We start from the raw sequence: 27,847 nt of genomic DNA on the forward strand, positions 1-27,847 counted from the left end.
GTCTTTTAAGTTAATTTCGAACAAATGACAAATTTATACGAGCTTTCTAAAGATAGCATAATATGTATATTGTTATCTTTTTAGAAACATTTGATGATATTTTCGAAAAGTTTAATCTTAATATATATCTGTCACGCATATGTAATTCCAGGGTATTTCAGATAGCTATTATTGTTGCGCAGCCGCGCGCATGATGATTGCAACGCGCGAAAACCGTTATGTGCATAGTGAAAGGACTTTACTTTGAAATTAACTGTAACGTTATAAGTATTACAGAATAATAATGTCGCGAATAATATATATATGTATTCGCTGTTTCTAACGGCAGCACTTCGATATTAACTGTCACAATTATGCACGATCCAAGATAAGATAAGAATAGAATGTGTATATTAAAGGAGAATATAAAATGTATCGTTTATTTAAAATTGTACACTGTTCTTTTTTAATTCGAGGCGCTGTTGCAATTAATTTTCATAATGACACGTCCCTCGTGAACAGCATTCTTAAAGAAAACGTCAAACGTTATTCCGCTAATCAGTTGTTGTATCACAGTTCGTAGTCGAGCAGTTCGATTAGACATTCGCGAAACGTATCTTATCTTCGTTTCTGTATCGCAATTAGCAGCGTTACTACATTATCCGCTACCTAAGAGGCGGCCGCGTTTCTTCTCTTTTTTTATCAGCGGAACAGATTGGCAGGCGTTAATGATAACGTTACTGCGCGCAATCGAAACCGGCCGATACAGCATTTCGACAGTCGCATAAATCTGCGATCGATCGATAAACGGCATGGCCGGATCGTTGCGAGGCGGAGAAAACGCACTTACGACAGCGTTTGACAGCTGGGGTGAAGGAACTTTATCTGACTGGCGACTATCCGGTAGCGTAACAGCTGCGCTAACGCGTTACGTGAAAAAGTTACGATGTCTGGCTTTCCGTACTTTCGGCCTAGTTTAAGCGAGACACATATCTGCCTATTCATCTACTATTCTCCGGGAATTTTTTCGCCCAGGTTCTCGCTTCTTTTCGACTAGCGATAGAGCTTTCGATAGAGCCAATTCTCCAAATGCCACCGTCACATTTTTAGCCGCCCAACAACCGGCTTATATCATAAATCGCTTGATCTATTTGAAGTCTAGCGCGCCATTTAAATGCAATAAAAATTTCATGAAATGTGATATAGATGTGGTATTATAGTAGTCGCTTTGCGGATTGTCGAGATGTTATCTCTCTATCGCGAAGTCGAGAATGCATTTTTATTTATTCAAATTTTGTTTTGATTATAATGTTAAGTTGATTTCTGTACGATTTGTAAGGTATTTTTAACGGAGAAAACATTGGAACGACTTTTATCAATTAAACGGAGCAAATAGGAAGCCGCAATCTTGCGCGAAAAAAAAACACATTTAGCTCGCGAGCTTGCAGAGATGTTTCGAGAACGTTATTGTGTAACGCCATACACACTAACAAATGCCGATAGTGGAATGTGCGTCAGTCAACATCTCCTAACGTCTGCAGATTCATCCCCGAGAGAGCTCAACTTACGTGGTCAAACATGTTATTCGTGCTACGGCATCCGAGCGGCCATGTATACATGAGACTCGTACATTCGTGTACGTCGCATTGTTGATTGAGAATAGTCACTGATTGTGTAATGGAAAATTGTAGGCCGAACAATGTCGGTCGTGAAGAACGCGAGAAGAAGAGGGAAGGTGATAGAGATATTCTCTGAAAGAAACATAAGGATGAGATAAGCTATAGATAGCTACATATTATGTTTATAGGTTCTTTCTAGGCAATTGCATGTGCATATGAAATTGTTGCGTTTTAGAATTACTTTCTAAATCGTATCGATCGAATATACATGCATGTATCGAATGCGACTCGAGTATTTATTGCTTTATTATTGCCGGAAGATCACGCTCGATTTCTTGCACAAGTGACCATTTATCACTCGAAATTCCCGCAAAACCACCCGTTAATGTACGTACCTCGCCTCGTTTCCAAGTTTGGATGTAGGATAGACTTTCCCGACCTGATCGTTCCAGTCAACCTACCTCGGTAGCCTACACTCCTATAGTTACATTGCGAAAGAAGTACGTCCTAGTTACCCACATTCTGCGCTAGATATTGGCTGCTAATTAAACAATCGGTGATTCAGCGTTTCTATTTCAAGATTTCCGAGAACTTACAACGCAAATGACGCGTAAGAAAAATTTTACGCGAATATTTCTACGGTAGAATTTTAACATTCGACATGAATTTCTTTTAAATAATCACATCACGAGAGAAAAATACTTGTATATTTATTGATTTTTCATCTTTTTTCTATTTGTCATTTAGAAATTTAAACACACACACATCTAAATTATTGTATATTTATTAATCTCATATCTCTCAAGGTAATATCCAAGTCATGCTTGTACACACCTCGTTGCAAGTATCTTGCAACGCACATTGCAAATGCATAACGTGGGACGAATTGTGGGTGATAAAAGTGATAAAAATACTTGCGCTGGAACTCGAGTTTTCTCATTCGAAGCTTTGTAAAGCGGATAGAAAGGAAGCGTAGCCTCAAATCGGCGCGAGATATTTAGATATCTATGCGCTTTCTCGCTCAATAAGCATCGCACGTGGGAGTGCACCGTGAGTTTCATAATTACAGGTTTACTCGCAGCTTTATTATCTCGCGCGCGAGCCAAACTGCACCTGAAAAATTTCAACGGACGGGTGGGTAGCTGTCGCAACGCGGAAAGTGTCCCACGCGAACTCCGACAGGCAGCTGACATTGCATAGACATATCTATTCTGACCGGCTGCATATCTCAGGCCGTCCATTGTCTGCGCGCAAGTAGGCCTGCGCGAGAATGCAATAAAATTGTCCTCCGCTGCTGATACGCGGACCACGCGTATGCAGTGATGAATTTACCGATTTCAACTCAACAAATCAGGGGAAGGAGAAATTTCACAACGGATCTTTAATTTTATACTAATATAACACTCAAATTCTTTGTATTTTCATGCAATATTTTTGCATTTTTTTTAAATTTAGATTTTTCTCGACTGTATGACCTTTATAAATTTTTAGAATTCTATTTTTGAAGAAATTTTTGAACGTCTGACTTTTCATTCGTACTTTAATACTTTTTACAAAATGGAGTTTATTTGGTAAATCAGAGTATCTATACTAAAATGGATATAAATGGCCCTTTGGTTTACGCTTTTGCTGGACCGTCCAAATTTTCTTTGAATAATAGATAATATCCTTAAATGAATTAGATAAACCTAGATAGCATGTAATTTCTGAAATCTTGTATACAAGAGAAAAAATCATATAACCGCATTTTCTTTTATCAGTTATTATTACAGCTCATAAATAAACCAAATAATCATATTGTAAAAGATTTAACTGAAAATACAGTGGACATTTATAAGCACTTCTTACGATTTTAAAACCTTGTGATTTCAGAAGTTTTTCTGACAAAAGAAATCAAGAACAAAGAAAAGTTAAAATCAGATTTGTATAATTCAATTTTCATAATCATAAGGAGAGAGAACGCGAAAGTTTTCGATTAAAAATACCGTAAGAAATGATTAATTAAATTAAATTAAAAACATAATTAATAATTGCGTAATCTTTTAATATAGTTTTGCCTTGATATTGTCGATGGAGATTATTCATATAAGTGATAACTCGTTATAGGCGTGAGTGCATCTAATGTAGTGTCTTCTTGACACATTCCTCTTACATATTCTTGGACAGTCATATACCACGTGACTGTATTTACAAGCTACAGTGGGGTAGGTTAGGCCTGGGCCGCGTTTAGATTACAGCTGGCGTCTGTACCGTTGCTCGCTTCGGTCCCACCACTCACCTGTGATCCAACTTGTATTTTCCATAGACGTAATCCACGTGTTCGTGACACGCGCACACATACGCGCATCCGTTAGCGCAGGGTTTAAACGGCTTTCACTCTCCGAGTATTGGTGAGTCAACGACAGCCCAGCAGGGGAACGCACTATATTTTCCCGATTGTATATCATATTCAACAGGGCCGTAATAAAATCAGTCCTTCGGATATACATTTAATATTTTTCCAAACAGAAAAATACGAATTGTCCTAAAGTAATAAAAACTTTGCAATGTATTATCGTTTGATAAAAGTATATTATATCATGTCTAGAGAAATCGATTATTAAAATCCTGACGTCGTCTACGATTTCTTAGAATTCTAGCTTGAACATATAGATTTATACATGTACAGAATCTCCTTGTAAATCCCGAAGAATTGTGCGTGACAAGTTGATTTGTCGGGTTAAGGATGTAATTATTCTAATTGACACTAGCGGAGCTATGAGAAATGAGCTTTCGTCATACTGCGCGTTAAGTTATGAACAATGCAGTTTGGTGAATCGTCGTCAAGGCGCAATAAAACCTAGGTCGAGTGTTTGTCGGCTGAGATCCTTGATCCTAATGACGGGTCAACCGTGCCAATTGGCCGTACGAATGAGGCGGTTCTGTCCCGAGGATACGACCGTGGTTTAATCTCGATTCGATAAGATCAACTTTGAACACGTCCCTATTATCCTGAGAATAACGCGCATAAATAGTTGCGAATTGTAGATTCACTAAGAATCTTTGATGTTCGATTCAGGGACATATAATTATGAAAAATTATCATTAATAATTAGCAATGTGCTGGACTTTATCGATCCGGAAAACTATAAAGTAATAATCTGCATTTATGAATGAATCTAACAATATAATCAAGTTAGAAGATTGATGGAAGTTATAAGATCGATATAAAACAGCGTTTAAAAATATATATCACGTTTTAAAAACGTACAGATATATATTAATACCCAAGAAAAAGGTCTATCCACACAAATATAAATATATATAATTATATATAAAATATATATAATTTTGTTTTCTTTATCTTGTATATAGGAAAAATAAAAAGAATAACTGAAAAATGATTAGAACAATTTTTACACCGTTTTTTTTTGACAAAATGAAATTTGAAGAAACAAAATTGCTCATATATAAATTTATATACATCTATATTTGATTATATGAATCGACTTTTTTCTTGAAGAGCGACTTTCGATCTCTGAAAAAACAGAAAGTCTCTTCGCGACAGGAGAAAGTGATTTACTTGACGCAAAGATATGTCGGACGGAGATTTTGCGAGCGTCTCTTTTAATCGCGATCGAGCCAAAAATTAATTCTTGGTCGAATGATCGAGCGCGCGCGGGGTGGACGCGCGGCGGTGGCACTTCGGTGATCCCCGGCGGACTCGGCGCGCAGGCGCCGCGGTACCGCGGCACACCACGCCGCGAGGAACTCACTCGCGTACCGCATCGCACGGCACACACAGCACACCAACTAATCCAACGAACGAGCGCGGGCTCGAGCGGCGATTTGCAAATATCGCGAGGGCCACGCGGTCGCAACAGCGGCAACAAGCGGAGCGCGCGGCTGCCGGAGAAGCGATCGGGAAACGGACGGAGTGTCGGACGAGCGTCGCATCCCTCGATCACTTCGATCGTCACGTCGGGGTGATATTGTTGACAGGGGTCGATCTCGGCAGGACTGGCGAACGTGTGCGCGTACGAGATTCGTTGAGTGAAACTTGCGGCCTCCGTCAGTGACAACGCGGGACTGTCATCTCGCATGCACCCGCGGCGTGGCATGTTCCCCGACTGTTCATTGTTTACATCCGGGTGGATGCGCCAGAGCAAGACGTGCGTCGAGGGATCGTAGCGCGACTTGGAGGAGAGTGCGACACGCGACTTTTTCGCGCCGGGCGATGACTGTGCAAAAGGTCAAGCCTCGCGGCACCGCGGCGGAGGACCAACAGCCCTCGGCATCGGACATCCTCTCCCCGTCGAGCGAACCCCCGGAGAATGACAAGGAGCAATCGGCGCGAAATTGTTACCGCGCGCCCGTCTCGCAGGACAACGAAAATCTCCTGGGATGCGTCTTGGCCGGTGAGTGAGAGATCCAACGAAAGGGAGAGTTCACCCTCTCGGATGTTTCGCGTTTGTATAGATCCGCTCGTAGGGTCTAACGTTGACGTATCTAACGGAATCCCGCGGTAAACATTTCTAACGTAACATGGATCGCTATTCATATAGGAAGGAATAGAGAAAGAGGCGTTTTCACTTTCCAGCGGGCAGGAATGTAGGTCGCGGGGCCCGGGACGAGGCCGAGTTCGTTGCCCTCGGTCGGCGGCCTTCCACTCGGCGCTCCGGCAATTTTTCTCCGTCTCTTTCTTCTCCCACCCCTAGTCCTCTCGCACCCCCTACTCTGTCCTAAACTATACCCACACTACGATACGCTTCTTGTTCGCGGTATCGATACTAGCCTAGATAGTGCGAGAGCCTCTCTAAAAGTCTCCCACTCTCTTTCACGCATACATACGCGCGGGCGTTTCCTCCTCTCTCGATTCTCTTTCTTTTATCCGCCTCTATCTCTCTCCGTTTCTCTCCACGACTCCCTCCTCCCTTCCATTTATTTCTCTCGCTCTTCTCCTCTTGGCAAATCGCGTGCTCGCTCTCGCGATCCGCCGTCTCGCTCTCTCTCGAACGCCGACAGGAAAGTGGGTCGGCGGGGCCTTGGCGCGAGGCTAGTTCGTTCACCCTGCCTGCCCCGTAACTGGGGCAAGATGAAATTAACCGAACAGTCTCCCCCTCGCCCCGCCGTTCGCCAAGTAGAGCCGCGGTGAACTCCGCGACTCGTGTGGCCAATCGCCGTCGGATCGGTTCAACGAACTTCAACTGGGTCTCCCCATCTCCCCACCACCCCTAAGGGTAGGCTCTCCCACCCCAGTTTAGCTATTCGACGACGGCTAAACCTCCCCACCCACATCCACCAGCGAAGGTCACCAACACACGCCGACGACGTTTCGTCGGAGATCGGCCGAGCCGCTCGCACGTACTCACACGCGGACATGCGTGACGCGTGACTTCGTAGGGAGCGGGTACACACGGCGACACACCGCGTTGGTGACGTACGTATGTACATACGTACGGACGCGTACGTACATACGTACGTACGTGCGTGCGTGCGTGCGTGCGTGCGTGCGTGTGTGTGTGTGCGTGCGTGCGTGCGTGCGTGCGTGCGTGCGTACGTGCGTGCGTGCGTGCGTGCGTGCGTGCGTGCGCGCATTACCGGCCTATCATCGGCTGGGAATTCTCGGCGACGTGGGCTTCGTTACGTAATCGCGAGATAGTGAATTACAAGCTGGACTACCTACTCGCGAATCCCTCTCGCCGATCTCTCTTTTCTTTCCCTCTCTCCGTCTCACCTCGACCCGACTCCGACTGTCTTGGGTACTCGGAGAAAGTATCTATCCAGCTAGCTCTAGCTGCGCACCGCTGGACCGTGATCACTCTCGCTGCTCGTCGTCCCGGAATGCTTTCACCGCTTCTTCGCGTCGCGAGTGGTCATCCTCTCGCTGCTCGCGATGCATCGTCATCTCCGGTGCACTGACCTGCCGTATGCGACGCGCATACGGGGTGGTTAGTTGATGCCGTGTATTACGAATGCGCGTGTATGTTTGAGACGCGAAATTGTTTCCACACACGTCCCTTTCTAAAAATTTATCTCATGAATTTTAAATTTTCTGACGCACTTTGAAATCATATTCACATTCTTTATGCATATGTGCAATCGAGCGATTTTAATTAAATGCATGCATGCATAACTTAAGTTGGCATTCTTTCGGAATAAAAATCTCTTTAAGACTTTGAGCGAAAGATACTTCGAGATCCACGTTCTTAAATTGATTATCCAATTTTGAAGAAAATTGATTGAAATTATTAAAGCTATATTGAGAATAACTTGTACGATTCAGAAAGGGAGAGAGAGAAAGAGCATATTACGTCAGGATATTTATATATTCTAGGGAAAAGAAACGAGTAAGTCTAAAAATTCGAAAGAAAGTCGATGTCGTAATAAAATCGCACGTCCTCCATTGGATATTTTCTAATTGCGCTTATGCCGACTGCTAGCTAACCACAAAAGCAAGACGCGCGGGCAATGGCCTGGCCTCCTCCCGGTCCCCAGTGACCTCGATTGATGCGCGGTGTCCTCTCCCAGTCCACCTTCTCCCTCCCCTCTTTTCCCACCCCCTCTAAGCGGAGCGTTGACTCGGCATCGTCCAATCAGAGGCCGGTTCGTCGACTCTCCGGGTTGCTCTCTCGGGGTCGTTCTAATCTCGCAACGTCCCTACGCCACAAGCCAAACTGACGAGAAGCTTGATAAGAGTACGATCCTGTCTCTCCTCCTCTCCCACACACATGCACGCATTCTCTTTCTTCTTCTTTCTCTCTCCGTATCTCGCTCGCCACCCTTCCTCCCCCCGCCTCTTCATTTTGCCTTTCTCTCTCGCTCTCACCGCTGCCGCCAAGGTGAACAACCTCGAATCGTGTCGACACTCTTATCGCTCGCGAGCTCGAAGCCCTTATCAAGTGAGCGCACGTTCGCTCGAGTTCGCCGAACCGCTAACAAAAATGACAATTTTTCTTGGTCATCGCGTAACACGAACACTCGTAAGCGTTTGTCCTGTATTAATGGGAAGAGTGGGAAGATCATGATACTTGGAAGAATCGACGACCCAGTTTGGCTGGTCGCGGTAAATATCGATGCTTTTGTCGTGAGCTTGTAGATAACATCAGTCCATTAGAAGATTACTCACTTTGTAGTAGTCATAGTAAATCTTGGTAGCTCATAATCAGTAAGACAAACAATGGTTGTTTCAAAATCGAAATAGATTTTTTTGGTTAAGAGAAGTGTATCATAAAAAATAATATTTTTAATGTCCAATGTTTAATTAAAATTAATTAATAACAAATATAAATACTCTACATTATTCGTCATCATATTTAATATAAAATGCAATGAGATGTAAAATTGCATGATAAAGGTTAAATGGAGAAAAAAGAAAGAGAAAGAGAGAGAATTGTCTTATTTCTCGTACACGTATTTCCCTTTCATTGGCATCTGGACGAACCACCTTCGCCGCTGCTTTAACTTCCTAGCCAGACCACTCTTACTTTCTTTCTGGTGAACCGTGCTTCGTTTGGATTGCATCGAGAAAAGAGGAAAACAATTTTTACGTTACGTTTCCTACTATATTACGCTGATCATCTTACTCAAATTTTCTCGCAAATTAATTGTACAAAAATCGCATCGTCGCTTTCTGTCACGTCTTTTGTTTTTCTTCTTTTTAACATTATTATATATTTTATTTACTCCGTTTGATTAAATCAATGAGAAAGGTGAAACGAGTGGCCATTTACGATGTAAAGTATTTCATAGAAATTCAAACGAATCGAACGATTACTCACGCGCGCCCTCGGAACTTATGTGGCGTAGGAAGGGTTGTGGGGGTGAAGGGAGGGCCGGTAACCTCGAGGCCAACGAACTCTGACCTACCAACCAGCCCCGGTATCGCTCATCCCTCCCTTCCGTGCTAAGTATAGCATTTCTACCAACCTGTCGCCCTATGTTATAGATATTACATCTACCCCAACTTATGCATTCCACCTCCGCGTCACAGCTCGCTCATTCTCTCGAAAATTCGCCAATTCTATTCTTCTTGCCACAAACTTAATATAAAATGCTCTTGCACTTGTTACAAAATATTCGTTTTAAACAATATTTGCGTTATGCAATTTAACTCACATGAGATTTTTCGAAAAAAACGTGAGAAGATTAAAGAGAACAGGATTTATTCCAATCTGTAGGAATTTTTATATATCTCGCTAAGAATGGAAATAAAATATTGCATAATGAATAAATAAATATATATATAATTTTTAAAAAATGTATTAAAATATATAAATATCTAACGACGAGGAAAGAGAGAGAGAGGATACAAATTATTATAATGTATGGACCTTAAATTACCCTGCACAGATACATCCTCTAGATGTGATGTATATTTCTTTGGCAAGCGACCATAGATACTTTCAGAGGCAAGAGGGAGGTTCGCGAACGTCGAGGTCGCGAGGTCGTCGACCGCCGAGGGTAGCACTCACCCTAACTAGGCCAGCGGATCTCTCTTTCTCTCCCTCGCCCTTTCCCCTCTCGATACGCCCTTCTCTCGATTTCTCCCACCCTATATTATCATGCCCCCACTAGAACACGCAGCCTCTCGGAGACGGGGTCCATGGTTCTGCTATTTTCGCGGGGCCACTTGACACGGATATACATAGGCCACCTACGTTTAGCGGGATAATTTGCGCTATCGAGGTCATTCCACCCTGCTTCGCGAGGACGAGGCAACTTAAGCCCCCGAGGTTTAATCTTTCGAGTTCCGCTGAAAGCGAGAATATCCTATGTGATTATCATGACAATAATGATATTTGATGAGATGTGCTTCCTTATTTACCTGCCTTGAGTCATTTAATCAATCTCGGCTGAGAAACGATTTACGTTTGTCTGTAGATTATATAATCATTTATGCTAATTATATAATAATTTAATGCTAATTATTTATCAACTCATTGGATATATTTCTTTTTTAAAGTGAAACAATGCAATTTTTATTTTTCGTTTTCAGTTTTTTTAGCTTTCAATTCCGCAACTAACCGTGAAAGGAAAAGGAACTAACTGAAACGGAAAACTAACTCCTTTTTTCTAAGATGACATATACTATATTTTATTTTGTTTTATTTGCATACTTTTTCTTTCTTCTGATGGTCCATAGAAGAAGAACAGTTACGGTAAGCCTTCCGGTGATTTCGTTGTATTAAGAAAAAGGAGAAAATAATAAAAATGTAGAGAAAAAAATATTCGAAGTCAATCGTAACTTAGTGACTTTTCGTCATGGTAGAGAAAAAAAATAAAACACTTTATAGCTGCAGAACGTGCGAAGAGTTCGTCGAAGCGCGAAAGGCTTTTTTAATCCTTCAAACCTTTGCACATTTACGAGGAAACTACTATCGAGAGAAAGATTATTTCTTAAACTATATAGGAAGAAAATGACTTGGTTTCTCGTATATAGATCCGATCCCGTTAGGGTCCGCGTCGTTTTTAGCCTTTTGGTCCTTTTTTTACTATTTTTTTAGATTTATCGATGCAATGAACTAATTTTTGTCTTTTTTAAACATAATCGAGGTTAGAAGGTTCTTATTCCCGTTAGGGTTAAAAAAGGGTTAAAATATGCTAGCAAAATTCTATCATAAAATTCATAAAAGTTTTTTTTTTTGTAAGAAATGAAAGCATAAATAATTCCGTCTATATTTTTTATCTTTATGCGTAATAATTCGTGCACAGAATATGTTTTTCATTTTATTTTTTAGACGTTTTCTTGCAATTTTTGTTCCGCAATTCTTTTTAAATAGACGATCGTTATCTGACATTTACATTTTTATCGAATATTTTCTTTAGATATTGATCCCAAAAATATCACATGGTTGACAGCATGTCGTACACGCGTCGATCGATTGATAACAAATCATTGAACTATGCGTCATAATAGAAAAATAAATCCAGTATCTCTTTTTTCTCTAATCTTTTATCAAACGCTATTATTAATCGTTAGATTTAATGTACATCAAAGCGACAAAAAATAATGTCTTTTTTAGAAAGAAAACAAAACAAATTTTAAAATTCGATTTTAATCACCAATTTTCAAGCTAAGATTCTAACTTCATTAATTTATAATTTAATAATAATTCTAATTTCAATCACATTTATTATATTATATCCAAGTGTGCTATTAAACATGCATGTTTCTCCACACATTTTGTAATTATCATATCTATGCCTAATAAGATGCATCACATGGTTAACCGTGACGCATAAACACTTAATCACTCGAGTATCCGTCGAAAGAACATTCAGCTTTGGAAGGAGGAGGGAGAGAAAAAAAGTATTGAATCACGATTGAGAGGCGGCGTGAACGTCGAAGGCGCGCATACAGAGCGATTATCCTCGTTCGATGTCGATGAACCACTTGATGTGGATTCCGGCTCCGAAGGACACGAGATCGCCGATCCGCGACGAACTTCGCGTACAAATCAGTCGATATATCGGCGCACCCGGTTTTTTGCATACCCGTTTGTCTCTTACGCGTGGCGCTAATCGCACCAATTGCAACTATTGTGTAAGTTATAAATATGGTAATAACGTACGTTGCTTAATGTCACAGCGCCTGCCAATAAAGCGATACAATCGATATATATAATATAAATGCTGGGCGTACAAGAATATGTGCAGATTGCTCCAGAACTGTCATATCTTTTTTTTCTCCGCAGTTATAGATTTTTTGATTATTCCCCTTATCTAAGTATGCGAGCTTAACGTTTATGAAGTTAAACGAAGATTTAACGATGATTGTGTTATCTAATTAAAACGATCGAATCGCGAGTCCGTGAATACTTTTCTCGATTTCTCATTGCTAGGAGAAACACAGTTTCACGAAGAAACAACTTTGCGGTTTGTCGTGGTAATTTTAATTTAAAATCCGCGCGATCATCCTCGTAGGATGGTTCCGAATGGATGCTACAATGACACATAATCGAGGGGGTGATGGAGGTTGGTGTGCGTCGAATCCGTGTCGCGGTTGACCGGGTTAGGAATCGTGGTGAGATCGTTGCCCCAACGACCTGATATCACCCCGACCCCGGGATTCGTGGTGGTATGTCCACGGGAGGGTGGGAGGCCGGAAATGGGCGACGAGGACTGATTTCTCAAGCGCAACAGCGAATTTGTGCGTTTCGATTTTTATTAACCGCCGTCAATAAATCATCCAAAATAAATTACGTAAAATTTTTTTATAGACGTATAACGATGTAAACAGAAGCAATGTCTTAAAACTTTATAAAAAGAAAGAGAAACAAACCGAATAAAGAGAGGATTAAATATTGTTTAGCAATTGTATGATTTTCAATGATTCTTTGGCTAATTTTTTTTAAACATTATGTTTACGTAATTATTTTTTCGCTGACATCTGACGGATTAAAAGATACATGATTTCTTAAACTGAAAAAAATATATAATTTCGTTAACCGGTAAAGCGTAAGAATATTATATCGAATTATGACTCTAGAAATTTCGCGTAACGTAAAGAACACGCGGTCGCTTGCTTTCACTTTCTTAGAATTACCGATTAACATCAAAGGATTGTGAATCACTTTCATCGAATTTCCGCAATAAGAACGTTTCACATTGCGCAATTTTTCAATCAATTTCATTAATATTAATGAAAGAAACTTAATAATTCAACTGTTTACTACAATATTATAAATATATCCATATGAAAATAGACGCATATAAATACAAGTTAGCGTTCTGTTGAATATAAAATTAATCTTATTTCGGAATAGATTTGGGAGAAACTGAGAATATTATTAGGAGTCTGGGACGAATTTTGGCGACGAAAAAGAGAGTCATCTCACAAATGAACGTGGGGAGAGAGAGAAAGAGAAGCACATGTGTGTTATGTGCGTCTACTTGTATGGAGGCATGCGTCAGTGATCTCTCAAGGCCTTCGCACATTAGCCGTTCGGTAGCGTTCGCACCGTCCCACTTTCCTTCGCGCCCGGTCAACGACCCTGTAGATAGGTGTAGTAGGTGCTCCAAGGTGATACACCAACACCAACGCGTGGACGCGCGCGCTTGCGAATCTATTCCGTTTTTGCTACAGATTGTTTCAAGAAAGATACACATCGGAGTCCTATTCTCGAAGCTGTCATGATCGAGGCCATGATTCTTGTCGCGCTATTTTTGCGCGCGTAATCATATTAAATTTATCACAGCAAGAAAATAAAAGAGAAAGATGATTCTTCACGCGCAATTTTTTTTATGAATATAATGTCTGGTCTTTTTGATCGGGATTATATTGATTAAAATCTATCGAAATTATCAACTTAAATTAATGTTGCAATCTTGAACAGATCTCTTCACGCTACTCTTCTATAGCATATATATTTTTTTACAATGTATCTGTTACATATTTCTTTATACTTGAAGTACAATCGCTTATTAAATCAAATACCTGTAGGAAAAAAAGATGTGTTGGAGTCGTTTGTTTTGCAAAAGACTAATAAATCAATAATACATATGGCAGTTAGCAAAGTCAGGATTATCAATGAAGATGAGAGTCGGAAGCTCTTTTTAAACTTGCAGCTAATAATAATTAAAACAGGTTTCAATGTGTCATTAAAGAAATAAAAAATGAGATCTAATTTATCTTGAATACCAAATTGGTCCATTTCTAGAGATCTCCGGAATTATTCTTTTTCAAGATTTTCTAGTATCTTAAACTTTATTGGAAAAAATTAGACAACAAAGAATAGAAAAATAAAATGCTGTTAAAAATTTTTTTGAGACATCCTATACATGAACACGCATTACGCGCATACGCGTGCAAAAATCTCATCGCACATATGATCATGAAACGTTTCGCACGCGATCCGAGCGGAGGCGCCACTGCCTTTTGCGAATCTCTAACAAGAAGTCGGTACGACAGGAAATTCACATCTCGCGAGTCGGTATCGATAAAACGGTCGAGATAACGTTATGGCCTATTAAAAGGGGACCCATCGATCTCGGCCTAATTTTCGAAGGCATCCAGTTTCGGCTAGCTGTCAAGCTAGCATACTTGCCTAAGTGAACGAGAATAGAGTTAGGTCAGGTAGCCGAAAAAGGTAGTCGAAGGGTTTTATGAGACAGATTACAGTTAGGTTTTGTTGCTGTATTATGTAATTTGGGACTGAAAAGCTGACCATTCTGAATAACATAATTTAATATAGTTTTGTCAATATGTTATTGATAGGCCTATCGGTAAATTTGATAAATTTCTACTAATTTCGTGTGAGGTGCATCTAAAATTAAGTTTAAAAATAAGCATCTAAAATTTAATAAATTACAATTATTAATGTAGAAAAAAAAATAAAAATTAAAAAACAAAAAATGAAAAATAAGGTCTGTGAAAGGTTGGTGAATGTAACACCCAAGTAATTAGAATACTGACTCGCGCGCGTGATACATTAACGTCAAGCCTAAACTCTTATGCAATATGTATAGACAATGACAACATTTCTGCATATGATATCTATTTTTAGTTGATCAGTGTCGCGTGTCCCACTTGCGACAATGTATGACCGTACAAGTTTGTGATAATGGCACGAGATATAAGTATCGCCTGCGAAATCGGCATAACTTAAGAACCTTTGAATCGATTAAAATTCCTCGATAATATGTATAAGTTTTGTCATAGACACACATACACGCATACATACATGAATAAATATACTTTTACATTGTTATATCAATTATATTAACATTAGTCTTTATCTTTTTGTTGCAGGTAAGTTAATCAGTTGGTCAACCTTGCGATATTACATAAAACATCAAGGAGTAAGTAATTAAATATAGTTAGAAAAAATAAATGTGTATCAAAAAAATATTAGTATATTCAGAGATTATCCGCGATATCCTTCTTTGAATCGCCATCCTCTCGCTGATTTTTATCAATAGTTATAAATTGATAGAGGGATATATCACGCATACATCTTAACGATTGTATCGATAACATCGCTCGGATGTATCGTTGTTCATGCGTTTTGTACTAACGGTTTGTTGTTAGTTATTAATGATTTCCGCTTATATCATTCTATCCTATTTTTATCCCTTGCCACCGCTATTTCTCTTAGATTTACATTGTTCATAAACAGATATAAATACGTTCGACATCAGTAATTTGTAAAATCTAAAGATCGCGAGAAGAAATGAAGATTTAATTTCATTATGATTCAGATAATTAAAGACACGTCGCGTTCTATATAAATGAAAACATAATGGAAAATCCAAAATTGTCTGCGGCAGAAGTTTAATTTTCATCAAAATATATCCCTTCATTCAATCATTTCTTCGAGATCCTGAACTTTTTTCCGAAAAGGGATTTAACGCGCACACCCGCGCCCAGAAGAAATATAGAATTAGAATCTCCCCCAAATAGCGTGGGCACATTGACGCTTGCGCAAGAAGCCTCGCGTTTCATCCCGCGTTTCACCCCGCATCATTCATGGTCATATCAACCTTCGAGTACGCATTACCTTCCCATCGCGGGGGAACGCGCATTCCTTAACACACGTTGTCATTAACGCGGGTATGTCAACAATCGTGGTGCGCGATGACGCGAATGTGGACACGATCGTCCGCGGACCGATCGTCGACTATAACACTACCCTGGATCCGATCGTCATCAGCGAGACGGCTACCATCGTGATCACCGAGACGCAGCAGAAAACCGAGAGACGTCATCAACGTGTCAAAGGTTCGATAAACGCAATGATTTGCAATAATATCGCGCTTATCGTTTTGATAGCTGAAATCTTATAAATAGATGTGAAAAATAAGAGACGCTTGTTTAGTGAGCGAAAAGTCTAGTAATCAGATGTTCGATCTTGTCGATCCTGTCCGGATCTCAATATATGATGTCTCTAATAATTAATTATTCTCAAAATTCTTATTATTAATAATAACAATAATAATAATATCTTTTGCATATCACTTGCTTATCTCGACGAGGTCATTTCTTTGAAAGGATATATTGTTCATCATCGTCGTTCCGCGCAGGATCGGCCGCGGGCTGATGTAGGATTGGACTAGTCTAATGATTCTTGTGTACCTCATAATAATATTAGAAATATGTGTTTTTCTGACATGCAAATATTTTTGTGAATCATAAATTTTTAATTTTTCACAGACTTTAAATTATTAAATTATTTCATTGTGTCATTTTAAAGCTTCCAGTAAGGTATGGCTCTGTTTATCTACGTAATAATAAAATTCAGCAAGTGTTCTCAGTAGGAGCATTGATCATAAATGATATTGATTAATATTTCTCGTCGATATCTTGTATAAATTTAATATTTCGAATGTCACTTCCAAGAAAAGGATCTGTTTGTATAAAGGGATATTTCTTTATAGACTTGGTGACGATAATTATGGGCGTATCTCACCAGAACTAAGCCCTTACAACATATTATGAAATTTAGATTCTGCTCGAAGCAATCCTATTACATTAGTTTACGTCTTTATATAATTTCTCATATACAATTGGATATATTTGGAATATGCAATTTGCGCGCCTTTCTCCGGGAAAAGCTTTGACACTGACTCGTATCGATTTTACCTCGAGCGGGGCTCACGTGCTCGTTGACATTGACATTGTCGGGCTGCACGGACGTGGGTCTGCCATCTGTCGTCCGCGAACTTACATGCACCTAACGATCAACTTGCACCGTGTACCGAGCGATGGCAGTTGCAGCATCACTTAAGACTTCCAGAGAAGCGGAAAAAACGCACCTTTTATCGTCAAAGTACGCCTTTTGCTAGATATGCTTGATAAAAAACGATACACATTCTAACTGTAAAAATTGATATTCTAATTTGAGTACAATTTGCTTCTGTTAAATTTACCTAATGATCCTAGACAAACCGATGATATGATCTTAGAATTCGAGAATGTGGAGGTCGACTTATAAATTCCAATGTTTAACTTTGCCTGATTAGAAATTAATTAAAAAATCTAATACGAAGAATGTCAATTATACAAATCCTGCATTTTCCTTCTCTAATCGCGAAATCAACCTATAATTTATATCTCGTTTCAATAAATTATTATTATCGAGTTAAATTATCTATTCCGGTGACAAGTGCTCCCGTCACAGCGAGATCTAATTCCGAGGATAAACTACGCTCACCACGTCCCTGAGCACGCGTCGAGAGTGAAAAAAAAAAGGTTGAATAATAATAGATACGAGAATGTAGCAGCGTCGGTCGTTTTCGAATTTCGCAATTGCTCGCAAAACGACTCACGGCCGTTGTTGTACAGTTCTATGTCGAGAGTGTGTCTATGTCCTTCTTCGAAGAATAATGTTCCCTTTCGTTCTACATTTATTCGCGACAATTTATTTAGTGGTCCGAGAGAAATATATCGCACGTAGAGGCCATTTAAATAATTTTCTCAGCGTCAGTCGAATCGCCGGTGCAACTGTTACTCCGTTTTTTTTTCTCGAGCGCTTATAAAAACCTGAAGATCCTCTAGGGGCGACGGGAGTCGCGAGGTGAGAGTGCTTTCACCTTTCTCTCTGACGTTGTCTCTCTTCTCGGCCGCGCTACTCGTTCGCTCGCTCCTCTTTCTCTCTCCCCTTGACAGCTTTTACTCTCAATCGCTCGCTACCAGCCTCTGCCACTCGGAGAAAGCTGCAGCTCTGACCTCGCGCTCGCGGCGACATTTCTTCTTTCTCGTCGATCTCCCCCTCCTCGCCGAAGACCCTCTCGCACTTGCTCTCATCTCGTCGACCCACCTTTGAAGTTGCGTCACGTCTCGCCGTCTCGTGTATCCCGATTGGGCTTTATTCGCGTATGTGACACCTTTTCCCTTCGGCTTACATAAACGTGTCGCCGATTCTTACCTAAACGTTTCTCGCAAAACTCGAATGGATACTCACCGCGATCGCAATTTAATGGAAGCGAGTAGCCGACCACGTGTGCGCGTCATTTAAATGAATTTCGCAAGAATGTTTTTCTCGAGATTAGACAGTAAGCTATTAAATCTAACAAATCTTCACTCGACCATTTAACAGTTGACAGGACAGAACAAAATTGCAATTACATTAACAGGCTGAGATCATGAACAAGATTATTAATAGATTCTCGTATTCTTTAGAGACTGAAATCTCTTCTATAACAAAAGAATATATTCGATGCCTTTAAACGTTTCAATCTTTAAATATACTTAACGCTCGTTTAAATAGCGCTTAAACGAATCAGACTTAAGCCAGGCCAATAATGAACATCTCTAGAAATAAGAGCGAAATTTCATCATGGTGTCTCGCAAATGAGGCGACTGTTTTTACAGTCAGGTATGTCCAATGCGGTATTGAGCAACGGCAAACGGGCCTCGGCCGTCCTGGATGTCGGCCGGTAACCCCAGCCGAATCAAGGCCGCTGGTACACCGACGCCGTGTCGGCTCTTACTTTCACGCGTTAGACGCGGCGTTTGTTCTACTCGCGTGTCGATGACAACGTAATGTCGCGCGGATCAACAAATATTCGATATCGTATCGATCGAATCGATCTGACTGTATTTATGACATATGTATGTTTTCCCGTCAAATTTATTTCATAGATATCGTAAAATGCGCGATGCGATGTTATTTAGAGGTACAGGGAACTCTAAAAGAATTCGATTCATCTCATCAAATTATTTAAAAAAAAATAACAAGGGAATTATATCTCTCTATTAAGGAAAAAAGAGAGTATATAATTATTACTGAAGTAATTAAAGAAGACATTACGTTATCTTAATGTAATAGAAAAACTACCTCTTACATCAGATCCCTCTTTGTCTATATCAGTCTGTGGGCTATTACGCATCTAACACAAATAACTTAGCACTACTTACGTCAGTGGAGACTGCGGACTTCGGAGAGCTCGTCTTCTCTGGCATTCTGTTAACTCCGCGGCAAATAGTGATGTGTACTCCTCGTGTCAGCAACAGGCGCAACCAGGCCATGCCTACGACCCGATGGCCTTGCTTTACGCGCTGGACCGCGTCATCTTGCGAAACCGGCCTGCTTGATTATTTTCGATCGCGCCTCTCTTCGTTCGTCCCGCCTGCTCTGCGACACCTACTTTTATAAAAGGGCAAATGTAACGCATGCGAAAGTCTATCGTCAAACGTGATCAAATATTTATCATTATATTTCTCTTCGAGTTATTCACATTCGCGTCAAATGAACGAACGACGTTTAATTAACTCCGATTAATTCGATTCTATTCTTTCTGCATAGAAAGTTTCCAGCGCTCGCATCGAGTGCGGTAATACTCGTGCCGGTATCCGCGATACTTGTGTCATCGAGTTAGAAAGTTTTCGGAGATAGCGAAAATCGAAAGTAGTTTACGTGCGCCGGTGACCCGTCATACAGAGAGGCTCGCGTCGAAGACGTGCCGCTCTTCTCCGGGATTCGATTGCGATTAATGCGCGCAAGCTACGTGTCCGATCAGAGGCTTGCGCAATGCGCGCGAGAGTGCGGCGTCAGCGTCCCCAATAAATTTTCAGTTCAGCAATGCCGAGCTGGTCATTGCCCCCGACCCATTTGCGCGCCAACTCGGCGACCAGCTCTCCCCCTATTTTGCGTTCTCCTTTCTTCCTGGTCGTCAGCCTCGCACAGCGACATACTGCGTATCTACTTTGAAAAATAGGTGAATTGAAGAGAAATCGAGTGAGATTTATTCCAGGCAGAATACCTAAGCTTTTTGTACAGACAATTTTTTTACGTCGACATTTGAAGATAAAAGAGGTGGGTACTAATCGCCCATCGTGCGAATTTCGCCTTGCGAAATAGTCAACTTTGTGTTAATTAAAGCATTTATAAATGAGGTAAGTAAGACGATAATTTTGCGATCGTGTGTACGATTACGTGTACGCGATAAGAATAATAACTTCCACATTTTACGGCGTAGAGCAGTAAAATATCGTCGGACTTCTCAGACATTACGTAGACTCTTTCAACACGCGTTTGCCCGACGTGCGAGATTATATCGATTACACCTAATGACGACAGAAGTCATTAACGCGATGCTCGCTTCGTTCGTTCTTCCTTCTTTCTGCTCGGGTTCGTTCGCCTCTTCGGTGGTACTTTAAGCGCGGCGCGATAAACGCACACTCTGCTAGAACTCTGCCGATCTGCCCGTGAAGAAAATCCATTATTATATCGCCGTGCTAATGACATTGTGAACCGCAACTCTGCTTCCGTAATCTCGCCTAAGGATTCACCGTTAAATCGATATGCGCGACAAAAAGTAATATTGCGAGGAATATCAGAATATATAACCAGACCCTTGGTTATATATGCTACTTTTGCGGGAATCTTACATTTTCCCGTCGATTTTTTGTTAGTCTAGTATTTCTGAACGTTGCAAAAATTCGCATCAAGCTATCGGTACTTAATTATTTTATTTCATTGGTTTATCATAATATCGTTTTCGATCTAGATTCATCAGCTCGCATATCATGTGAAAAAAATGATTTGAAATTTTCCTTATACACAATAATTAATGTTTATTCATGTCATTATTTTATGACGCTAACTTAATTTCTTTTTTAATTGTGTGATGATCTTCTTCCTCATTCGCGATAAAAATCGAAAGATGTACGATGCAGTATATTCAGACGCGAACAGTTGATTTTTGGTAAACACAGATTAAGGATCAATTATCGATTATTTCATTTCGCGTAATTAGAAAAAATAAAAGAAACTTTATAAGGTGCGTTTATCGTACATCAATAAAGCATATTCATCCAGCGATCACGCATTGCGCGACATTCGTACGTGAGTACCAAGTACATTGACACGCAATATTCGCGGAGGGGAGGGACGAGAGGACCCATAGGTCACTCACCGCCGCGTACATCGCGCGCGTCTGGCGTCTCTCGTTCTCTTCTTCACATGCGTTAAACTCACATAGCTGGCACGTGAACACCCGCCGCCGCCGCCACGCGTATCCTTGACGCGTGCACCTACCTCCTCGTCCCAGGATTCCACGTATAACGGAATCATGGATTCGTTTAGTAGAGGCACACGTGCCAGAATCTACTCGTAAAAGCTTCGAGAGCGCGTATCGATTGATGGTAGCAGATGCTTTCCGGACGATTTATTTTGACGACGTGTAACATATTAATCGAGAAACTGATTTATACTTGTACGATTATACATCTCGCTGTTTGCATTGTTATTCGCGATATTTAGTAAACGGTTCCATTTATTCTCTTTATTATTATTACGATTTATATAAAACCCGGAAAATTTATAAGTCTAAATCCTGTCAGTAAATCTGATCGATTATTAGCTTCGTAATTATGTTATTCTATTAAATAATTGGATTTTATATAAATGAGATATTTTCGCGCGCTCCCAAAGACGATGAATAATTCTAATCCAGTCAAAGACTCACTTCCACCATCAGCTGGACGTATTAAAGATCGAAGTTGAACGTTCTAGCGCCACCTTTTAATCAGAGCATGATGACGCGGTTGAAAACGCCCGAAAAAAAACGTTCGTAAATAACAACCAAACACTTTCCGGCTCGTGGTATGATTCATTCCCATCGACTCATCTTTAAATTCGTGACATTAGATTTACATTAGGCTACGTGACACAAATATGATCTAAATTTACGATCAAAATTTGTTCAGATTGCTAATATCGATTGAATTTTTTTCATTATTTTTAACTGTGCTATATTATATAATATTGAGCAATTTTCCTCATTTTTTTATGTCAAAATATCATCGAGATTTCGTCGATAGATCGCGGTACGTTTTATCTGCGATGGATCTTCAAAAAATGCAGACTCACGATTAATTATCAATGTTAACGGGGGGATGTCAGGCACACGGTCTCTGCGAGAGAAAGAAAAAGAAACGGGAGCGGGTCTCATTTCAACAATAGCGGCTACGCGAGGCGGAGGGCACTTTCGCAGAGCCGGATCGTGGCCATTGGCATTTCGTCACTGGCCAACCAGGTTGAATAACCGGCGTTACGTCATCGCAGTACGCGTTTGCAGATGACCAGGAGGAAAGGGGGGCAAGAGTGCCAACGAGAAGCAACGACGGAGTAAGAAGGTGGCAAGGGACGAATGTAGAGAGGCTGGTGGGGGCTATGGAGGTCGATCACCTACGTACGGGAGTCAGTGACACCTCGTGATGAGAGAGGACGCTCTTTTCTCTCTCTCTCTCTCTCTTTCTGTCTCTCTTTCTCCTCCTCTCGTTTCCTCGCGCCAAGCTTCAAGCAGACTCGCCAAATTCTCGACAATGTCCTCCACGTGGAGGCCGCGTGCGCGCGAACGATCAGGGGGACGATTTCGCAGAGTCACGTGGCTAAATTCGATGTGTGGATATCCCGGCACTTCAAACATCAAACTCAAAAGGGATTTGACGTTGGGAAGTTTTGACGTTCTTTAGTAAATATGGGTGAGATAACTCGAAAACATAGCCGATCAAAATGTTGTCTAAGCAAATCTTTCAAAACATTACGTCATATTGAAGCGATAAAATTGTTGAAGTGTATTTATATTAGAGAAATATGCTAATCGAGACAACTGTAATAGTTCCGGGATTGACTATAGATTTCCACCGATCCGGCGATTCGGCCTTGTTAGGTCAATGGCTCGACACCGGGCTACTGACTCCTTCGAGACGTATTACGCCACCAAGCAGAATCTACCTTTCGGTGTAGTGTATCAAGCGAGGGGTCAAGGGCCTCGACGATTGTTGTTGTTCTCGTTTGAAACGTACTGAATTACGATGTCGAAATGTCGAGGCAATTATGCTTGGTAAGCAGTTCCCGTAGTCGATAGCATTTCATTCGTCTAATTGGACGCGCAGTTCTTACCTTATATACGATTTGCTCGAAACGATTCTTTCGATTACAATCAAAAATACGTGACATTTTGATTCCTCTTGCATAAACAGCGTTTAATCCGTATAGGTTTTTATTATCTCGCCATCGCGATTTTTCCGCGGACTCGCTTTTCTATGAATAGAATATCTCGTAAGCAGGTGCCCTTTTGCCATTTTTGTCGATCGAATCATCTAGACGGTACGTTAGTGAGATCGAATGTTAATCGCACTGCAGCTGGATCGAAGGAAGTCGGTCAATCCGAATCTGGATCAACGAGTCAACGTGAACAAAAGAGGCAACGTATGGGCGAGATCCAACATCAAACTAATTGTCAGTGAACGCAAATGCTTCTAAATCGTGACAAAATGTTAACAAAGTCCGAGAGTTGTACGTTTTATAATCATCAACTCTTAATACCGAGATGGAAAACTAATTTGTTCGCATAAAAATTATCGAGTTTTTTACTAATTATAAGATTATATATTACATACGTATAATATATGTAACATATAAATTTTTTATGTGATGTAAAATTTAACGATTTTTTAATAAAAAAATTAACTAATAATACAGACATCTATTAATTAATTTATATAAATGGGATTTTCTTATCTCCACGATTGCGGATTTTAATGGATCTATTTAAACTGGAAAATATGAATATCCTATGAAAAGTTTACTTGAAATGATTCAGTTTTAAAGTAAAAATAAATCACACTGTAACGATCGCGAGAGAAATTAGAAAATAGGGCGTTTATATTTGCGCGCGTAGTCATCCGTTAGTGATCTAAAAATAGGTCGGTAAGCTGCAGCTAGCTTCCTCGTTCATTGTCGCGAATTCGGTTCGCCTAACTGTAGATCCGCCGATGCACTAGCCGTGCACATGCCACGACCGCGTAGAGAGAGGTCGATGCATCGTTAGGAGCAACCGCAACGACGCTATGTATGTACAAGCGCGATCGCGTGGACTTGTTGTATCTAGCAATGCTTTTTTGCCATTTAAAAAATTTTTTTAATTCTCAAATTCTACCATAATTCTAAGAAAAAAAGAGCAACTAATTAAGTTTAAATACGATTAAAATTGTTTACCGTTATTAAATAAGATATTTTTGAACTTAAAGTTCATTTTCAGAAAATGTTTCAATCTTCACCTTAGTTAATTAATTAATAATTACGTAACTAAAATATTATTTAAATATACGTTAAAATTCTTGACAAGAAGTGCTTCTCTGAATTTTCGCATTTTATTATACAATCATTACATAGCAATAACAAAAGAAAGAAGATTCGCGTGTTGATTCCAAAGTTGAATAAAACTCAAGCTTTGTGCGTTAAAATTGACCGCGATGTGCGTAGATAAAAAAGAAACAGACACTAGTTTAAAGTGGGTCCCTCGGGGTCCGTTGGCGCGAAATCGGTGGAAACAACGCGGTTACGTAACAACCGAAGTAGGCAAGCGCAAATTTGGTTATTCGGTCAGCGGCGCGCGTCGTGGGCCAATGAGCGCACAGAGAGGACCAGTTTTGCAAGCTATCACGTGCTCTCACATGGGTAGCTCTTCGTTGCAACTTTAAAAGTATTTTTAAACTGTATTGCATTTAAATATAATCACTTGTGTGTGCTTATGTCACTATATATATTATTAATAGGAAAATAACATTGAACTATAATAATAATGATATTAATCGAAGTTTGAGAAGGGAAAAGTGAACGAAAGGTGTTAAATTTTTTTACAGACATACTTTTCACGTGAAAGTATAAAGTTTATATAAGATATTCGATATAATCGGAACTTTTATTAATTAATTGCTGGCTTGCTGCGTTATATGATAATTACAAAATCGTAACATAACATGTATGTATACTTCTTTAATTCACTTCACATAAAATAAGTTGTTGCATCGATGTCTCGTTATCGTTCCTCAGATCATAGTCGCGGTTCGAGTACATTGACACCGGCCTTTTCTAACATTCCGCCCAGTACTCTTCATTCCTCGCGCGGACGCCGCGCCGTGTTTCGCACGATGCACCGACACGGTGCATCGAGTTCAGCGAACCCGACCTGACCCTCGCTATATCGATGCTAATGCGGGACCACGCCAACGCAGCACCATGGGGACCGACCAATAGTCCGTCCCATCGGTTGCTCGTTACCGCGAGCGGTCCTAACAGCCCGGAAGGGACTCGCATTCGCGAGCAGAAAATCGCGAACGCGATCGCCCTCTCGTTGAAACGGGAATAGAGCGTCTGTATAAATTCAAGGTACGGAATTCCTAGCTGAAAGGTTACGTCGTGTACAGTATATTTGGATTTCTCTAAAAAAAAGTAGACTCTCATCATCTTATTAGATCTTCGCTACATGTTACAAGTAAAGCAGAGTAACCTTCCAAGCTGAATTAACTTCCAAGCTTTTATAATCGGCGATTCGAGAAAAGGAGGAAGCGATAAAATCTCTCCATTTCTATCACGAGAGTACTATCCCGTCGCTCGTTAGTCTACGAAAAATACGTATCGCGTTGTAAGTCGTACTCGTCATGCGACGGCGATTGGCTTTCCCAGATATACTCTCTCACGAGACTTTCTCCGGCACGCTATCGTGCATTGTTTCGTGACACTCTCGCCGTGGCAGCGAACATTCGCCTTATGAGTGGCGTGTAATTATACAAACGCTCTATATCTTCGAGACGCGTAAGTAAATGCGCCGATGAAGCAACGTCGACACGCTCGACCGCTCAATTTCCTTCCCCGATTATCGAAGCGATTGCTAGATAAGACGGCAGCGATGAAATCTACGCGATCAATGGTGAAAGGTGGAACGAGGAACGAAATTTCGACGGAGAGACAATTTCTCGCGAGACAATTACATAATTATAAACACCGGTTTCGCGCATCCTTTCGCCCGGTGCATAACTTTGTCTTTGTTTTCTGCCATGTGGTCCAGCCACCAGCGCGTCTTCTTCCCCTCTCGCTTTATCTTCCGCGGATGTGGAGCAATATGGTTGGAGGTGAGTGACCGACGTCCAGTTGCGTTCACTAACCTCCCTCCTCCCACTCCTCGCCACCCGCGAACCACTATGGTCTTCTCCCATTTTCGCGTTCGCGCTCGCGTCGCGCAGCACTCCAAGCATGCGAATAAGAGCGAGCACTCGATGCCTCGAGTGGACTCGATCGCGCCGTACTTATGAATTTAGAGCACTCGGCAGATCTGGAGCACAGTTCAGGTTTAGTTATGCACGCCGTCTTTGCTCGCTCTTCATCCTTGCGGCAAATTTTCATTTTTATTGCAACCTTCTAATTGTTCGTCAGACAATATTTGCTAAATTGATGATTAAAATATTTCTGCATGTTAAATATGACTGAATATTCTTTCAGTATATATCAAAGTTATTTGGGAAAATAGAGCAATATACACATACATAAAATAGTAATTTGTTTACTAACAAACAATTTTTTAAACAATTGAACTTTACATGATGGAGAACTTAAATTTTCCCTCGTACTTTATTAAATATTTTCTAATCGAAATTTAGTATTTTCGCAAAATAATTATAATTCCGTTGCTATTTTATCTGTTCGATTATTAAAATGATTGTTGCAACCTAGATTACCTTTAATATGTGGCTGCATAACGAGGCAAACAATTATGCTCACTGAAGAATGTCAATGGCTGAACCGTTCAGTGTTTCCGTTCCATCTTATGCTACCGAGATGTACATTAGAAGTGATTCGAAAAGAGGCTACGAGATTCTATTCGATTAAGCTTCCGTGCGCTTTGCTTTTATTCGCCAAACTCCAATTTTGGCCCGTTTATCATCCATTTATTATTGTTTGTGTAGATAAATATTTCGTTTAATTAATATTTCGTATATAATTGTATATGATATATATTGTTTAAAGAATATTTACAAATTAATAGAAATAAACATTACGTCGTGAGAAGAAAAGTTGTAATTTCGTGACGATAAACTTGAGCAGCGACGTTTTAAAATTTGAATGCGGTAAATATGACAACTACTACCCCTAGTAGTCTAGTGCCCTGGGGTGAATGCACGCGGTATCGACGAACGTGTGCATGCGTACGGATTACTGAAGCCCACCGCCCTGACAGCGCTTCGCGCGTGTGCACATGATGGTCGAGGGTCGTGCCGATGACCGATCAAAGAAGAGTTCGCATCGTGAATACGTGATACGTAACCGTCTAAGGCACACGGCCACTGACCGATGCCGAAGCGACTCGGCTCGAGCGCATTGTCCTCGGCACTTGTCGAACTCGTCGCGTATGCTTCAGGATAAAACGAGGACAAGTGTCCCTATTATCTATTATTATCCTAGATAATTAATGAGAACTTTAATCGTAAAAAATGTTATCGCGTAAGATTCAAAAAATTCAGTGAATTAAACGCCGAAAAT

The 27,847-nt window shown here is 40.6% G+C and overlaps 2 protein-coding genes across 6 annotated transcripts in view; one reads left to right on the forward strand and one right to left on the reverse strand.

The window, feature by feature from the left end:
• Spoon (A-kinase anchor protein spoonbill) overlaps window positions 1–27,847 on the reverse strand; it is a 177,214-nt gene that overhangs the window by 64,088 nt on the left and 85,279 nt on the right. For 2 of the 3 annotated variants that reach the window (XM_083082352.1, XM_083082353.1), the window contains exon 4: window positions 19,438–19,663. The gene's annotated coding sequence lies outside the window, so the exon portion shown is untranslated. Of the gene's footprint in view, window positions 1–19,437; window positions 19,667–27,847 lie in introns of all 3 variants that reach the window. The other variant, XM_083082355.1, reaches the window with a different exon arrangement.
• Window positions 1–27,847, forward strand: part of E75 (ecdysone-induced protein 75) — an 89,855-nt gene that overhangs the window by 32,245 nt on the left and 29,763 nt on the right. Inside the window, exon 1 of one of the 3 annotated variants that reach the window (XM_083082346.1) lies at window positions 5,377–5,995. The exons of 1 other annotated variant lie outside the window; for it this stretch is intronic. In XM_083082346.1, the coding sequence (XP_082938472.1) occupies window positions 5,815–5,995 (181 nt within the window). In that variant the 5' untranslated portion in view covers window positions 5,377–5,814. Of the gene's footprint in view, window positions 1–5,376; window positions 5,996–16,079; window positions 16,300–27,847 lie in introns of those variants that run through there. One more of the 3 variants, XM_083082347.1, reaches the window with a different exon arrangement.

The sequence above is a fragment of the Camponotus vicinus genome, unplaced genomic scaffold (genome assembly GCF_025532165.1).
Source record: "Camponotus vicinus isolate PSW18456_S1 unplaced genomic scaffold, iyCamVici1.0 SCAF_11, whole genome shotgun sequence".
In the NCBI taxonomy this organism is placed as follows: domain Eukaryota; kingdom Metazoa; phylum Arthropoda; class Insecta; order Hymenoptera; family Formicidae; genus Camponotus; species Camponotus vicinus.